Raw genomic sequence first — 17,819 nt, forward strand, 5'->3', positions numbered from 1 at the left:
GCTAATTCAACAAGCTTCAGATAAAGCACCCCCACTGATATTTTGAAGCACAGGAACACTAATACAAAAGACATTCTGGGCTCTTTAATTAGAGCAGCTCCAAGAGCTACTCTAATTAAAGCACCTCCCTTTCTCCCCCAGAGGGCATATATAAATGCCCTAGGATGCCACCTTGCCCTGCCTTTTGTCTGACTTTAGGCCAGTGATTCTCAACCAGGATTAAGAATCCTGGTTAAGAATCCTGGCAACTGATACACATTATACATAAGACATGATTAACCAGTTAATCATGTTTTCTATTGTTACCTGGCCACACATTCATGCAATTAATTGTGTGATAAAACAAGGACTAAATGTGTAAAAGCTTTGTGTCTGGTTCCTTTCATGCCATTAATTGAATGTGTGGCCAGGTATAACAGAAAACTGGGTGCTCTGTTACTTGCAGGTGCATAGGCAGCAGCCAGGTAGTCTGCAGCTAGTGGCAATTACTGGTTAGGCACAATGGCCCAACTGGGAACAGGGCCCAACTGACCCTTATAAGAGCAGGGCCCTGAACAGCAAGTCGGCAACAGTTTGCTGCCGGCAGCTGGAGAGACACCACCAGCTGAGCTGCTGCTTGGACACCTTGGATGTATGGGCAGGAGCTAAGGGGATAGCTAGAGGCTCCTGGTCCTGGGCATGACCTAAAACTACACTCTGCTGCGGTTGGATGGTGTGGTGGGGCTGCTTGTGACAGGACAGCTTCCAGGGGCCTCCCCTTTGACGGGAGAGTATGGGGCACCAGAAAGCCTCAGCACCCACTGCCTTGCAGGTGACCCCGTGGAGGGGAAAGGCTAGGGGAAGTTCTGAGGCACGGCCCCAGGTCAGGAAGGGACCTGGGGCAGTGCCAAGACTCACCGTGAACTCTGAGGCTGCACATAGGAGCTAGGAGTGAGGCTCCAGGGGGAAGGGGCCCTGAGCCTTTGGGGTGCTATATGAGAAGCTCCTGGGAAAAGAGATAAAGGGTTTGTTGAGGCCCAGTGTAGGGCAGGGGATACTATGAAGCCCACTGTGGAGCATATGGGGCTTGGAGCCCAGAGTGAGGCTTGGAGCCCAGCATGGGGCTGGGAACCCTAAATGGAAATGGGGCTTGGAGCCCAGAATTGGGATGGGGCTTGGAGGCCCAAGTGAAGGACACCTGAAAGCCCAGTGAGAAGGCACTGGGACTGCAAGCTCCAGTGGGGACTGGAAGTCCCGTATGAAACTGCAGAGCTCAGGTCCCAGTGTGCGACACTGGAGGAACATGGATGACATCTGCAAGGAATGGGACAATACAGGGGTGGTCAGAGCTGTGTACATAGGCCCTTGTCACTAGGGCAAGTAAATGGGCAGCCTCCCACCTTGTTAACATCATTCTGTTGTATCATCTAAGGCATGATGGGCAAAGTAGGCAGGTGCTTTGACCAGAGACAAGTGGATGGGCTTACGTTTAGACCAGCCCTGGGACACCCACTTGTTACACCAGGCTAGTACTCCCAGCTGTGGATGGGACCACTGTCAGTTGATCTGAGTTCCCAGCCACAGGGATGTACCACATGACCCACTGCTGGGAGCCTGGATCAGCTGAAGGGGGTTCCAGTTTCAGGGGCGCATGGTGTGTCTCTGTGTCTGGAAGCCCAGATCATCTGATGCCTCCCAGCCTAGGGGGAGGCATGGTATATCCCCACAGCTGGGAACCTGGAGCAGCTGACAGGCTCCCAGCCATAGGAGCTTGCTATTTGCCATGCAAGGATTATGATCCTGGGCTCCCCCTGCACCAGCAATAAGGTGTGATGGAATCTGATGCTTGATCCCACAATCACGGCTAAGGTGTCACCTTATCCTGCCTTATGCCTGAATTTACACAAGTGATTCTCAGCCAGGATGCCACGACACCCTGGGGTTCTTGGAGATCCTTTCAAGGGTGCCATGGGGTGGTCATGCACTGTTAGATTCACAAAATAAACCCAGAGATTTCAGTAGCATCTCCATAGCATTAAAAACTTCTGGCCAGTTGTGATCTTTGCAAAAGAAAAATTGATCTATTATTTTTATTAGTCAAATAACAAGCGAAAACTAAGAGTTAGCATTTTTCAAGGAATGCCTCTAGTCTAACAAAGAGTGCTTCAAATCTAAAAAGGCTGAGAAACACTACTTTAGAGTAAATAGGGCTAACTATCTCTCTCTTATCCTAATTAACTTATCCTCTCTCTATGAATCCTAATTAGTCTGGCTAAATTGTACAGTGAAGACAGAAGAGCAGCTTCTTTTTTACGCAAGCGGATGGCATACTGTTTCTTTATAACATTTTATAAGTGTGAATTATTAAAAAAATTTGTAAAAGCTTTAACATGCAACTACAAGCTTTAAATGTGGCTACAAATAACCTCTCAGGCATCAAAATATATGTATAAATAAATGAAATTCACCACTGAAAAGAAGTTCTGAGAGTACACAGTCATTCTTAAAACAATTATTAAAATACTTACGCAAAGGTAATAACAGTGAAATCAAGCCAGTTCCAGGGGTCTCGAAGGAAAGTAAAATGATCTATACAGAAGCCTCTTGCAATAATTTTTACAAGAGATTCAAAAGTATAAATTCCAGTGAAAGTGTACCTAAAGAAAATATTTTTAAAGTTATCATTCAGTAATATATGACACTGGAAAGACATGGAGAAGCACTCAGAATAATGGTTAAATGGACTGCGTTTCACATTACTGGATCACAGGTAACAAAAAACCCACTGCAGGACTTCAGTGCCTTCCAACTGAGAGCACATTTGTGTCTCTCTCACTCACTTTTTGAGGAGTGAAGAGCCATATCTGTGAAAAGTGATCATGACCTCCTCTCTGAACAAAGATAAAAAAGCCTTCTAAAAAAGTACTGCTATATGGTTGTCTAATGGCAGCCTGGACATCCTATGACACCTCCTTTTTCTGCTTTACAACAAATGGCACACATCCACACCCAGTACGTGGAAAATAAAGTCCTCAGCCATAATTTCTGAGTTGCTTCTCTCAGCTTATCAATTTCACTTCAGTCATCTCTATCTCAATTTAACTTGTACATTGGATAAGGTATTTGACAGCACTGGTGGGCTGAATGGGATGAAACTATGGGACCCAATCCAAACAATGGTGAAGTCTATTAAGCTCTCAGTTATCACTGTGGAACCATGTACTTGATACTTGATAAGCCTCACTGTCCTTCCCAGTAGCTTTATATGCACACTGAACAAAAGGAGAAAGGGATTCACAGAACTCTTGTTTGAGACCTCCAACCCCCAGAAGTGATAGTCAAAAAAGAGACATGGATTCATAAGATATATTAATTCTTACTAATCTAAAAGGCAAGTCAAGAAGGCCTCATGATCCATGATAAAGGCAGCTGACAGACTTAGGCTAGGGACATACATTACACATAAACTGGTTTAAGTGATCAGAAACTGTTTTAAACCTGTAACAGGTAAGATATTCAGTGCACATAAACCAGTCCGAAAATGTCTGAAACCACTTTAAGATAAACCCAAACCAATTTATACAATGTCTGTCCCAGGGAAGCTTGGCTTCCCCCTGCTCTACCCCCACCTCACTGCTCAAGCAGGAATCCCCACTCTCTCCCATCTCCCATAGCAGGGAACCCAGCCCCATGGACCCTAGGCATGTGGTATGCTAGCTACTGCCAAGAAGTGTCTGTGTGTGTGTCTCTCCAATTTCACTGGGGCAGTCAGAAAGAACAGTGACTGCCTAGGGCTTTTTGGAGCTAATCAACAGGTCGGTTGGTAAGCTGTTTAAGAAGAGTTTGAACTAATCAGAGAGGCTATTGTTTTGCTGATGGGGTGATAAACACTGTTATCAGCCCCCTGCTGGCTTGCTTGCCTGTCAGTTTGCTGCAGACAGTATAAAGAAGCAGGGAGAAAGATTGAAAAGCTCTGTATCATCAACAGATGCATGCACTGCACCCCCCTCCCTTTGCCTCAGAGTGCTAGCAGGGGGCTGGGGGCTGGCAACACTGCTGCCCTTTGAGCAGCAAGCAGGGAAAAGCCTGGGATGGTGCAGACAGACCTCACTAATCAGGACTTCCTGCCAGGACCTGGCCATGCCTCCCTCAGCTCAGCACTGTGTAAGTGAAGGGAGGGCTACTCTAGTGCCCCCCAGCTTCTAGCCAAAGGCATGTGCCTACATTTTCTCAGTACAGAGAGAATGTCTGTTCAGTTACAAATCAGTTTAGCCTAGCCAAGTGAGACTAACCTGCAAAAATTGAACAATTCAGGCTCAGGCTTTCTGAATGTCTGCCTCTAGCCTTTAAGTCATATAAACACCTTGGAACAAATTCTATTCTTAGATTGTTCAATACTGGTTCACAAGCCAATTGTGTTTGTTTGTTTTCTCCTATGTTGTGAGCTGCAGACAGGCTGGTATAGGCTTTCTGAGAGAACAATCCTCGAAGGAACCAGACTTTCAGAGAAGAGTTTTTGATAGAATATTTCCTTTTTACTTTGTTGCACACTCTTCAGGGTCAGGAACCAGATGCACTGCCAAGCCCCAGCCAAAGAAAAAGCTGTAAGACACACACTTAGCATTTTTGCTTGAATTCAAGTCAGGGACCTCCTTTTATATTTTAAAAGAAAATGATTTGTGACCAGTGTTGTGGCAAGGAAGTTTGGTGCTCGTGGCAAGTCCACAGTGGCAGCCCACTCTCACCCCGCACATTGATCCGGGGATCTAATGCCCCACCCCCCCATGCTTGCCAGAATTTTCTGAAATATTTATAACAAAATATTGACTCTCAACTTGCCTGTTGGCACCTGGGGCAGTTGCCCCATTCGCCCCTCCCTTGCTATTGTATTGTTTTTGACAACCTAAAAAGGCAACACTTTCTCTCAGAATAACTGTCTTCCTTTTTAGAAAAAATTAAAAAACATGAAAATCAAAGAGAGGTAGAGTTCATGAGAGGGTAAATTCTGTATGTGAAGATAGTAACAGCCACTGAAGAGAATTTTGTGTAGATAAAATTATAGTAGCATTTGACAAGCATAACATGCAGTGATTTTAATTCAGGCAAGGGCAAGAAACTAGAGGATGAGAAAACCAAAGACTTAACTTAGCCTTTGAAATAACAAAGAAAAGAATAAAATGTTTAGCATTAGCTATAACCTTGAAAAGAATAAAAGATACTGGTATGGCACATTACATTTTAGAAGCACTGTACAAATATTTAATATTAATTCTCAATACTCTTCTTTATGATATAATTTACTTACTCTACATTCTTTGCCCATTCTGGAGTTTTATTCATTGTCATAAATCCGCAGTTGGTTAAAATAGTACACATAATAAAAATGCTGAATAATGTAGACACTAGTCAAGGAATATACAGTAATAACTTCTCACACTGGATTTACATCACAGGCAATTAGGTGGTTTCCTGGGCTATGGCACCTTAACGATGCATATGATGCTATCATGAAATTATTTAATTTGCAACTGTCAAAGTAAATTTAAAAATATGAGAACAGTGACTGCTGATGCTATGCAAATAATGTATATTAGAAATATACAACATGGATCTCTTTCTTTCACCTTATTTAATCAGTGATAATTAAGGTGATCAATTTCGCTCAGATTTTGTGAGAAAAAATTAACAGGAAATACATATTTAAATATTAAAACAAGCAACCAATTATTATTAAACATTAAAAACAGACCAGTAATATTTTTAGCCAGACCAACTGAAAAGGATATGAATGAACCAAAATCTTTATAGCTAGTTTTCTAAGAGAACTGAAAGGCGATAAAATGTACAAGGCAGGTGTGGCACTAAATCGGAAGATTGTCTTCCCTTTATTCAATACTATAAAAGTCTGGGGAAAAAGAACAAAAAGAACACAAGAGATTCAGAATTTAGATATTATAAATACATGCCAGTAATCATGCACTGCTGTAAATAAAGAGACTAAGCCTGTAGCTGTTATTCACGTTAGTGGCTACACTTATTTTGAGTAGCTTTAATCATGTAAGTACACAAACAAGCATTAGGTCCTAAATTTCTACAGAAACAATGAAGAATACATTCATTCACAGCCCTCAAGATATATTTACTTCAATGCTTTTCAGGTATATAGCAGAACCGTCCAAATTAAAGCCAACTATATCACATGAATGCATGTACACACATAGAAGAATATAATACAAGATTACAGGACAAATATGCCATTATTCTAAAAACTTTAGTGAGATTCAATTTGAATATGCAAATGAGCTGATTTTGCATCTAATTTAGAGTTCTAGACATGGGTCACTTGCATAAACACAAACATCTGAAATTAGGTTCCTATTACTTAATCATTTCAAACGACGGAAGTAGATAGGAGAAGATTTTAAAGGATATATTGTCTCACCCACGACACAATCTATCTATCATTAGCACTAGTAATACAAACCTTTTTGAACAGGTAAACACTTTCAAGAAAGTGTCAAACAATCATAATTAAATTGTAGTGTGTCACTTGCTGTTTTGTAATTATTCTCCTTCTTAACAGTTCTAGAATTTGGTTACCACTGTTCAATTTAGAAATTACTTATTTCTGGCTCTTGTTATTTCCTCAATAATTACAGACAGCAGTCCATTTAAACTTTATGGTACGGATACAAGAACCACATACTGTGAGGTAAAGGGGCTTACTAAGATGAGGTTTTTCTCCTCATTCTACAAAAGCAAAAAAGCTCTTTGTCTTGGATTTAAGTACCAAGTGGCGGGGGCAGGGGCGGAGGCGGGGGTGGCTGACTTTGGCCCCAAGCCTGGGTTGGGGCCAGTCAGAGCTGCAACAGCCACTTGCCTGCCAAAGCCTCTGCTGCTTACTGTCAAGCGTGGCTCAGGCTCCAGCTTCTGCTCCATTTCCATTCCTTCCCAGGAATGGAGCACATGCCTGGAAATACAACTGCAGCAACAGCAACAGCAACAGCTCCAACACCAGGGTGCTGAAATATCCTTCTGTATGGGTGGGTAGAGCCAAAGCTTGCATGAGCTCCATCTCCAGGAGAGAATGGAGCCAGAGCTGGAACCAGAGCAGTGCTTAACAGCAAGCGGCAGGGTTGCAGGGAGCATAGGCTGTGTGGGGGGACAGAGGCTGCAGGGGACAAGTGGGGAGGGCAGCTGCAGGGTGGGCTAGAATCTGCAGACACTGCTGGGTGGAGTAGGCTGCAGGAGGGACAAGTAGTGGGGGGGAGGGCCTGACCCTTGCTGATGCTTTTCCTGCTGCGGCAGTGGGAAGGGTGAATTTAAAATGACCCTCCAAAAATAAGATTCTGGATATGGAAAATTATAATAAATTTGTAAATTTTCCAAGTATAAGTCTGCTATTTTGGGGTCATCTTAAATTCTAAGTCATCTTAGATTTGGATGAATATGGTACTTGTCAATTGCTCTGCAATAACAGCCTTTTTACCCTGCAATGATAAAAAGCTAAACCAAAGCTGCCAACCCTGCAAAGAAAGAGGGATAATTTACCCCAGTTTAGATATACTTTCTATTTGGTAAGGACATTAAATTATTCTGGAGCAACTGATGCATAATAAATCTTTACATCATAATTCATGTCTCCAGGCCTTCTAAATTCAAAGACCACTTATTCTGGTTAATACTGCCTTTATTTTTCAATATCCTGTATTAGAAACTTTGCTTCAATTTCTATCTTGATAGGAAAAAATAAATCTGTCTCCAAAAATAACATGTCCTTAAAGTCTCTTCACTACTTATTCCTTTATTGAGCAATACTTAACTATACTGAATTTTCTACCGTTACTTATTTAAATAAGCACTTTCTTATTTAGTTTTCATTTAATTTGCCATTTAGTTTTAGTTTATTATTTATTTAGTTTTCATTTTGTGGACAGTGATGATATGCTTTAGCTGTATTTCTCTTTTCTCCTTTCTTAATTTCTCAGCTTTCTTTCATAACCAGCATAAACTTTATTTTGCATTCTCTCATGAATTCTTCTTCTTCATCCATTCTTCTCTTTCTAATATTATTTATAATATAAGAAACTCCATTTCTCAGAAAATATATTTTTTAATCTTTAAACTTTCCTCTCGACAGGCAATACAGCAAGCCCTTCAAGTAGGGTTCATAAGGAAGGTATCATTATGTAAACTATAGTAAGAATTTACAGTCCCTTAGGGAGTCCACAGTAACTTGCTCATCAATGAGAGTTGGTTAAACTATCTCGTCTACCATACACGTGACAGCTTACTATACCATACATGCACGAAGGTGAGAAAAACTGGTCAAAAGATAACAGGCAGATTCCTAACAAAAATAACGTATTTCTAGTAGGAAGAGTGAAGAGCTTCAAAGAAAGTCCTCTCATACCCATCATTCAGGACATCTGACTTAGATTCTTTCATCAACCTGCAGCCTTCACATCAATGAAATCCAAGTTACTAAGTAACTGAATGATTACAAGAACCACTCACTTCCGGAAGGACTCGAAGCCTGTGTCCCTGAGTCATCAGACTCAGTTCCAGTCACAGTAGGCTCTCTACAGGTATAACCTTCATAACAAATTCATGGCAGAAATCACACCTTCTGAAATTGTTATCTAAACTAAGCATTGCCTTCCATCCTGGAAAAAGCTCTATTTGGTTCAAAAAGTATCAGACTAGTTGCTTAGTAACGCAGGCCATGTAAAGCATCACACCAACACTCCACTCTTTATAGCTGTTTTCTGTATTTAAGAATTCAATTCAAACTGCCCCACAGCACATGCCCAAAAGAATCATCACATTAGTTTGACCAGGTTCACCCAATATCTGCATAGATTGCACGCTTTGGTGGGGCTTTTTGGCACTTTTATCTAACAGCTGATTCAATCAACTTTAGATAAAAGCATGCCCAAACTAACGCGCTTCCTCTTCTGGTAAAGCTCGGGGGGGGATGGGTCTACATCTGCTGGTGCCCATGTATACCCAGCCACACTGAATTGCTTCAGGGAGACAGAAGAATTTGTGCAAGCTCCTTCACTCAGACAATATGGAATCTTGGTCTGTTTGCCACATTAACTGGAGCCCATTGATGTACATGACATGTAACATGCCCTATTTAGGTACAGTCCAAGTTCTCCCACAGAAAACTGAGAATTAAAATTAATTTGTTAAATCTCAGATTGAATTATCAGTTAGCAATGATGTTATCGCTTTTTTTAGAAAAAAAAGCAAGCATGCCAAATATATGGTATAACCTCAATTTAAAAATTTATTTTCATCTGGCACTAGGGTTTTTGTGGACAGCCTATGAGAAGAGATGCTTTTGGTTCCTATTGTGGTAACTCTCAGATATTCTCATAATTCTCATTCTCCTGTGCCCCCTCTCCCTCCCCAAATGAATACTTAAATATAAGAAGTTCAGGTGCATTCTGAACTTACAGCTGAATGGGAATAATACAAGAAGAAATGCTTCCAAAGCTTAAGCTAAAGCAAAGATGGTAAATAGCAACCCGTTCAGGTACATATTCCATTTGTCAGTAATGCAAATATTCTTCTAACATACAGCTTAATCCATTATGATTAGGGACCTACCGAATTCACAGCAGAAGTGGGGTGCACTGCGGCTCCTTTAATCTTGCAGGTTTGCCCACATGCCCTCCACCACTGATTGAAGGCACCATGCTTGCAGCTTGTTCCTGATCAGCAGTGAGGCAAAAACTGCGGTTTTAAATATGATGCCATTTTTGCCTCCTGCCACTGATTAGCTGAGGGGCCCAGTGCCCCAGTACTTGCTGCTGAGAGGCAAAAACCATGCCGTATTTAAAACCGTAGTTTTTGCTTCCCTGCTAATCAGGAAGGAGCAGCAGGGCCCCTCTGCCAATCAACGGCAGGGGAAGGGGGTGGACGGGCATGCAGAGGGAGTTTGAAAGATTAAAGGAGCTGCCACATACCCCTATTTGGCTGTGAATTTGGTAGGTCCCTAATTTTGCAATGACCTAGTTCCCTGCCCAAAAAGAACACAAGCAGTTACTTTACTAAACTTAACCAACTACAGTTTTCCTGCTGGTTCATGGCTTTGGCAGGTAAAGGAAATGGTCGAGTTGGCTAATCCTGCAAACAGACATTGCATTTATCCCAGGCCAAACCATTTTATCCCAGGACAAGGTGCAGTTGTACAGACATCCATATCCATTATTAGGATTTATCCCAGGACAAAGTTTCCCAGATAAGAGGTAGTAACAGTTTATCCTGGGATATTGCAAAGTACAGCTGTACAATTATCCCCAGGACTGCAAAATTAATATATGCTCTCCTCCTCTCAACCCATGCCAGTGTTCGAAAAACTTACATTATATTAAATCCAACAGGGATGTACAAACACTCACTTTTTTATTGATATAGTATGGGTCAATGTCTTCCAGTGGTGTAGACACCATTCCTGGAGGTATGTCACCATAAATAAATGGCAGTGTTTTTCCTGCCTCCAAGTCCTTATTGGGCTTGCAGCCATTTCCTTCATCACCACCTTCATCTTTGGAGTCTCCTTTAGCCTTTTCTTCAGCAATACGTTTTTCAATAGCTGCAAGAGATTCTCTAGTGAAGTAGAAGAAGCTGTCAGGTCCTGGTGGTCCCAGCATTGCCTGTGCCATCTTTTCATTCTGCAAATGTTAAGTCCTCATTAGCCTAAATTGTAAGAAGGTCCTAGAAGAATATAAGAAAACAGAAAGTCAGGAGAACAGGGAAATACAACAGCAACAAAACAAACAAACAGTGTAGTTTAATGGTTTATTATATTTTATCAGCAACTTCAAAGTAAACTATCTAAAACATTAAGACTGAAATTTTCAAAGAGGTCCAAGAGAATGGAGAGCCTAATTACTATAGGTTTCTCTGAAGAACTGCTGTCAAAAAGAGTCCACTTATGTCACAATAGCAGTGGGACTTCTCTCCTGAGGAATGGGGGCTGCCAGCTCAGACAAAGTATAGAACCTGTTGCCAGCCTTGGCCATTTTCAAGGGGCCTAGCCTAAGCTGCAGAAGTAATGCTAAGCAAAAGGCCCAAAGCCTGTTTCTGAATAACTGCAGTGTGAACCTTTGCAGATGTGACAATTAACTTGGGCAGCAAGTAAAGGAAACCATCAAACACAATTAAAAAAACCCACAAGGCCTAAAAGGAGATAAAGGAAGGCCATATGTTAAATAATCCATATACCCTATATCATTGCTGTATCTTAAAGTAGTAGTAGTAGTGACTGATATAACCAAATGTATTCAATGTTATTTTGCTATAATAGATATGTTTTTGTTAAAATGCTTAGTCAATTTATAAAAACAAAAACAGCCATGTCAGAAAAGTCCATAAACTAAGGTGGTGAAGAAACAGAAATAGCATTCCACAATGGGTAAGGAAAGGCAATAAGAAACCCTCCCTCTCTCCCATGAATATAAATCCCAACTAATTTACACCTTTGAAGTCTAAAAGAGTTCTGGTTCAGTCCAGTTCCAAAAGTTTCAGTGAAACAAAGCAATTTAAATAAAACCAGTCAGGAATCCCTTATTATAGTAGTCTCCAACCTTTTTAAGTAGGAAATCATCTTTGGCATTTAAAAGCAACCCAAAATGTCACGTGCACTGCCACCACCACCTCCTCCCGCCCAGCAGGTAAGTCTGTAGGGAGGCAAGGGGGCGGAGCAGATCGAGGCAGAGGGAGAAAAAATTATTTGGGGGTGCACCTCCCCAGCAGGTAAGACCTACCCAGCTGGGGCCCCACTCAACTTACCCCTGCTCCTTCCTCTGCTTCCCTGTCCCTCACTGCAGAGGCCTCAATCTAGCCCCTGACTCTTCTCTCCCCCGTGGACTGACCTGCTGGGCTGGGGCATACGGGTGCATGTACATGGGCACTCAGCCTCCCACCCCAGCCTCAGATCAACTCCAGGAGGCTCCGAGATCTACCGCAAGAGGCTCCAAGATCTACTGGTGAATTGAGATCTACTGTTGGTGACCACTGCTTTATTAGAATATTAAAACCAGCCATCTATAAATATTGGGCACAGGCTGGAGGAAAATTTGGATAACTCAACAAATTAAAAAAGACCTGCTGCCAGGCTCTGCTGTGAAAATGACCTGCTGCATGACACACTCCTCCCACCTCTCAAATCTTCCCAGCCAGTACAGGTGAGAATCTATGTTATGCTGTTGTGGGTAGCCAGATAAACTTTGGGATAAATGTTTGTTTTCATGTTTTAAGGTGCAAGCAAATAAAAGGCTGGGTGCACTTTTATCAGTAGGCTATACATCAGGTTACCTATAATCTATGTACAGGTCAGACTCTTGAAGCATGAAGTTTATATCTCCCCACCTCCCCGCTGCAGCAGCGGTGGGAGGGGAGAAGCAGGCCCGATGCAGGGGAGGACTGGGCCTGAGGGTGGGGAGAAGCTGAACCACCATGGCAGGGGGTAAGGGGGTGGGAGCAGTGGGCCTGGGCCAACCGGGCAGCAGCAGGGGGACGGGAGGAGCGGGCTCTGTGCTGATGCAGGGGAGGGTGGGGTGGGGGAGGAGAAGCCTAAGCCCGCTCCTCTCCTCCCCCAGCACTGCTGCATCAGGCCAGGCCAGGCCAGGCCAAGCCTGCTTTTCCTGCCCCTCACTGCCATGACAGCCCAGCCTCTCTCCCCCACTCAGGCTCACTCCCCCTCCCACATCGGGCCTGGGCCAACACCTCCCCTCCCTCCACTACCACCACTACCACTGCACTGGCTCAGGTCCACTCTTCCCCCCTCCGCCGCCACGGCGCGCCTGCTCCTCCCCCTCCCAGATTGAGCCCACTCCTCCCTCTACTGCTGCCACATCAGCCTGTGTCGGCCTTGCAGGCAGCGATGATGGAAGGGGAGAGGGGTGGGCCAAGGCCAGCACCAGTGGCATCACCCCCCCATGCGGCCTCCCAACCACAATCCCCCCACCCCCCGGCACCACTGCTGCCACCTCCAAGGAGCAAGGTAGGGGGAGCGAGGCCAGCTCTGGTGGCCTCACCCTGCCACCCTGCTCCATCATCACCACCTGCAGGGATCAGGACAGGGGAGGCAAGGCAAGCACTGCTGGCCTCGCCCCCGCCATTCTGTATGCTCTGTTGCTGTCCCCCGCTCCATCCCGTGTCTCTTCCATCATGGCGGCACTCCGCTGTACCACCACCTCCTGTCCAAACATTGCATTCGCACTCTCATTGGTTGTTTCAGTCAGCCAATCAGGCATAAATAAAACATTATGGACAGACAGACAGACAGACAAAGGCTTTTATAATATTAGAATTCAGCTAGGAACAGACACTCCACATTAACCAGTTTAAGTGATCAGAAATTGGTTTAAACCTGTAACAGAGAAGATGTTCAGTGCACATAAACCAGTTTGAAAATGCCTGAAACGGGTTTGAGAAGAACCTGGTTGAATGTAGTATCAGACTTAACTGATTTGGGCCAAACCAGTTTATGCAGTGCCTGTCCCAGTCCCCTTGCTAGTTTAAGATAAACCAGACTCCCCCAGCATCCTGGCATGCTCTCTGGGCTGGGCAGGGCAGGGCTCTCCCCTCTGCTCCATGGCTGGAGCTCTAGCAGAGACTGCAGGTACAGCAGTGTCTGCCTGGTTCCCCCTGTCCTACCCCCACCCCCCTGCTGCTCAAGCAGGAATCCCCCGTCCCTTCTCCCACTGCATGAACCCCAGCCCCACGGAGCCTAGGCACGTGGTATGCTTGCTATTGCCAAGAGGTGTCTGTGTGTGTCTCTCTCTAATTTCACTGGAACAGCCAGGAAGAACAGTGACTGCTTAGGGCTTTTTGGAGCTAATCAACAGGTCAGTTGGTAAGCTGTTTAAGAAGAGTTTGAACTAATCAGAGAGGCTATTGTTTTGCTGATGGGGTGATAAACACTGTTATCAACCCCCTGCTAGCTTGTTTGCCTGTCAGTTTGCTTCAGACAGTATACAGAAGCAGGAGAGAGATTGAAACGGTCCATATCATCAACAGATGCATGCACTACACATCCCTGCCCCGCCCTTGCTTCAGAGTGCTAGCAGAAGGCTGGGGGCTGGCAACACTGCCACCTCTTGAGCAGGGAAACGCCTGGGATGGTACAGGCAGACCTCCCTAATCAAAGCATCCTGCCGAGGCCTGACCACACACTCCCTCAGCTCAGCACTGTTCAAGGGAGGGGAGGGCTGCTGTAACACCCCCCAGCTTCTAGCCTGAACCACTGGAGGCATGTGCCTGAATTTCCTCAGTCCAGAAAGAATGTCTGTCTGGTTATAAACTGGTTCAGCCTATCCAGGTTAGACTAACCTGCAAAGATTAAATCAATTCAGGCTCAGGCTTTTTGAATGTCTGTCCCTAGCCTTTGGTCTAGCACAGTTGGGGCCAACCTTTTTGGCAGGTGTGACACAAATTAGTCTGATACTCTCCCTGAGTACCACTCCAATCCCCTTCCCCTGCCCAATATGTTACTCTGCTTCCTGCTTCTTTCTTTATGCTCCCTATCCCATCTGCTGCTCTGCTTTCTGCTTCATGCCCCAGCTGCTAGTGTGCTGCTTGTTTCCCTTCCTCATCTGCCACGTGCCACACATTAAGGCTACCTATGCCACTTGTGGTACACATCACATCTGTTTCAGCATATCAGTTATCTACAGTGTACTCCCTTTAAAAGCATAGCTTCAGCACATTTAGCCAGGAGCATGCGCTTTTCTGAACATGTTTCAATAATGCAGAGGTGACGTTATAGCCATGATGGTCCAGGAGGCCAGGATTTCTGTGGGTGATATCTTTTACTGGACTAGCTGCATGGTTGGTATCCACTTAAGTGTTTAAATGCAAAGCATTCTTCATCAGGGCAGATGAAAGAAGCTGGCACAGAGAAGATTAAGAACAGTGTGGATAACTGTGAAACTGGAAAAGAAGAATTCTAGAGGTAAGAGATAAACAATGAACAGAAGGAAAATAATGTGATTTGTGGAAGATCAAGACTTTTCAAAAGTGAAGAAGGTCATTATCACCTGTAGCATGAAGAAAGATTTTCAGGAATCAGGTAGATTATAGCATGCCATAGAGTCTATATCGGTATTCAGTCTTTGGTTTCTAGTGTCCAGACAGCTTATGGTTTTTTGTTTCTAGACTCATCTTTTGAAAGTGTTTTGTAAACTTTGAGCACAAGGATAGTGGGATCAGAAAGAGAGTGGTTGTTCTGTGAAAAATGTGCTCCTACTGGTGTTTGTGCCTCTGTCCTTTATATACATAGTTTCTGTCTAGTTTTACCCATAGAGTTACCATAAGGACATTTGTTGCACTGAATCAGATGTACCACATTTTGAGAAAGATGTGTAAGATCCACAGATTCTTATGGGTTCATTGCTAGTGGCGAGTAGGTGTGGGGGGTGACAGGACTTTTATAGCAGTGGAAACATGTTGACAGGTTTTGTATCAATTGTTAAACGCAAGGCTTTGTCCCATTTGGTGTCTGTTGATTAACAAGGATTTTACTTCTGATGATGAGTTGGGAAGCTGAGGGGGGTTGTTTGAAAGCCAGGAGTAGGGAGGGTGGGAATATTTCTCTCAAAGTCTGATTTTACTGAGAGCAGGCTGTAAATTAATTTGATGATTCTTCTAATCCAGGGGTGTCAAACCCCTGCTGAGCCCCACCATCTGGCTCCTGGTGATGTCCCTAGTTCTTAGCAGACACACAGTGCATGGCATGCACCAGACCAGCCACATGGGGAGGATGCCACCATCTTCAGCCAGTCCTGGCTCCATGTTGCACATGGCCTCTCCAAGGACTGCATGCAGCATGGAATCCACAGGCAGGGACCATATACAGAAAGGTTCCCATAGCAGGTGCTACATGTAGTGCAATCTGGACAGGGCAGGCACCATGTGCAATGCCACACCAGCTCCAGCCAGTGCTACATGCCCCCAGCTGGATTACACTGTACACAACACCCACTCTAGCCACTCCGGGATCCGTGCTGAACACAACACAGGTCCCAGACTGGCTGGAGTGAGAACTGTATCCAAGATACTTGGGAAAGGCAGAAGGGCGGCCAGGGTGTCCATGGACCCAATCCATCCCTGTGGCACTCATCTGGCCTGTAAGATTAGATGCGATTGAAACCTTTGATCCATTCAGTTCAATTGTGGGATGGTAAGTGACCACCAGAGGTATGCAGTTGCAAGAGGCTTTCTTTTTGTATTGTAGTAGGTTACTGCTGGGTATTAGTGTGGCTCTTTCAAGGATTTCTCTACTAGAATGTCCTTGTTGTATAAAAGCACATTTCAATTTGGTAAAGTTGGTTTTGCATTCATTCTTCTCAGAACACATGAAGTGGTATCTGAGGGCCTGACTGCAGATTATAGTGTCTGTGGTGTTTAGAGTGATTGCTGGTTTTGTGGACGTAAGTAGAGTGGTTGGTAAGTTTTTGTATATGGTGGTTTGTACAGTGACATTCTGGATGTGGCTACTTGCATCTAGAAAGCTGAGTTAGTGGAGGACTATTCCAGAGAAGATTTGATCTTGTGACGATATGATGGCAGCAATCCAGATGATGAAAATATCATCACAGCATAGATGACATTTTCATCATCTGAACAGAACACCTGGAATTACTTACCCTTTGATAAAATTTTAAATGTTGTGGTATTAGGAGCCACAGAACCAACTTCTGTCTTTTTGAAGTTTTCTACTAACAGCATCTTTATAGCTACTTCAACATTCACTATTTTCAGTACAATTAAAAGACATTCCATTAAGTTATAAAATAGACTGCGGGGTTGAAAGATAGGGGCACATCTTCACATACTATGAAACTATGAAACTACGTGAGATACTGACTGTGCAAGTCTAATAATACTACACAGTAACTCAGCACAGCATGAACAATGCTAATACACTACTGCGCAGTATTATTAGACTACTGCACACTAGCATTACTTAAAAGACAGTCACTGGTGCTACTGCGCAGTAACTCTAAGCATTTAATACTTGCTTATACAAGCACTAAATAAATTCACAGTAACCACTGCACAGTAGTCATGTAGATGTACCCACTATGCACTTAATTCAGAAGTATCAGACACAGCCTGTGGGTTGGATGTGGCCCATGGTGCTGCCTATGGGTTTCAGATGAGCACTGCACACAACATGCAGCATACACTGGATCTAGCCCTGCAAGCTTCAAGTAGCACACAAAGCCAGTCTGGCATGCACAGCATGCGGTGTGCAGAACTGGGGCGGGGCACCTGTCAAGGGGCAGGGCTACCCATTCAGCCTTCAACAGCTCACCAAAACTCATAAAATGGCCCTGCACCCAAAATAATTGCCCACTCTTGCAGTAGGAGGTGCAGGAACTGAAATAAGGACAAATGGAAGTGGGGACAGGTGTGGGGCATGCAGTCACGGGGGGGGGTTCAGGCAGCTAGGGGGAGCAGGTGGTTGGCGGGCTAGCAGCAAAGGGCAAAGGTCAGATCTCTTGACTCCCCTGGCACCACACCCCCCTTCCCATGCCTGTCCTGGTGTAGTGATGCAGGAGGATGAATTTAAGACAACCCTCCAAAAATTAAATTCTAGACATGTAACATTAAAAAAAAAATAATTAAAAATTTTCCATGACTAGAATCTAATTATTCAAGGACCATCTTAAATTCAGAGGCATCTTGGATTTGGGTAAATGCAGTAAACACTTCAGATTTCCCCAAAAGAATCACAAAGAAATGTTTAAATGGTACGTAAAAAGTGAGGGAAAAAACAGGAGATTTACTAATGATGCAGCTTAATGCTGATAAATAAT

General features: G+C 43.9%; 1 protein-coding gene across 1 annotated transcript in view; it reads right to left on the reverse strand.

The window, feature by feature from the left end:
* LOC102369238 (sodium channel protein type 2 subunit alpha-like) overlaps positions 1 to 17,819 on the reverse strand; it is a gene marked incomplete at its 3' end in the record, with an annotated part of 122,327 nt that overhangs the window by 23,615 nt on the left and 80,893 nt on the right. Inside the window, exons 3-5 of the mRNA XM_006033438.2 lie at positions 10,392 to 10,707; positions 5,754 to 5,884; positions 2,508 to 2,636 (exon numbers count right to left, since the gene is read on the reverse strand). Coding sequence (XP_006033500.1) covers positions 2,508 to 2,636; positions 5,754 to 5,884; positions 10,392 to 10,655 — 524 coding nt within the window. The remainder of the gene's footprint in view (positions 1 to 2,507; positions 2,637 to 5,753; positions 5,885 to 10,391; positions 10,708 to 17,819) is intronic.

This window comes from Alligator sinensis, unplaced genomic scaffold, assembly GCF_000455745.1.
Source record: "Alligator sinensis unplaced genomic scaffold, ASM45574v1 scaffold1166_1, whole genome shotgun sequence".
NCBI lineage: Eukaryota > Metazoa > Chordata > Crocodylia > Alligatoridae > Alligator > Alligator sinensis.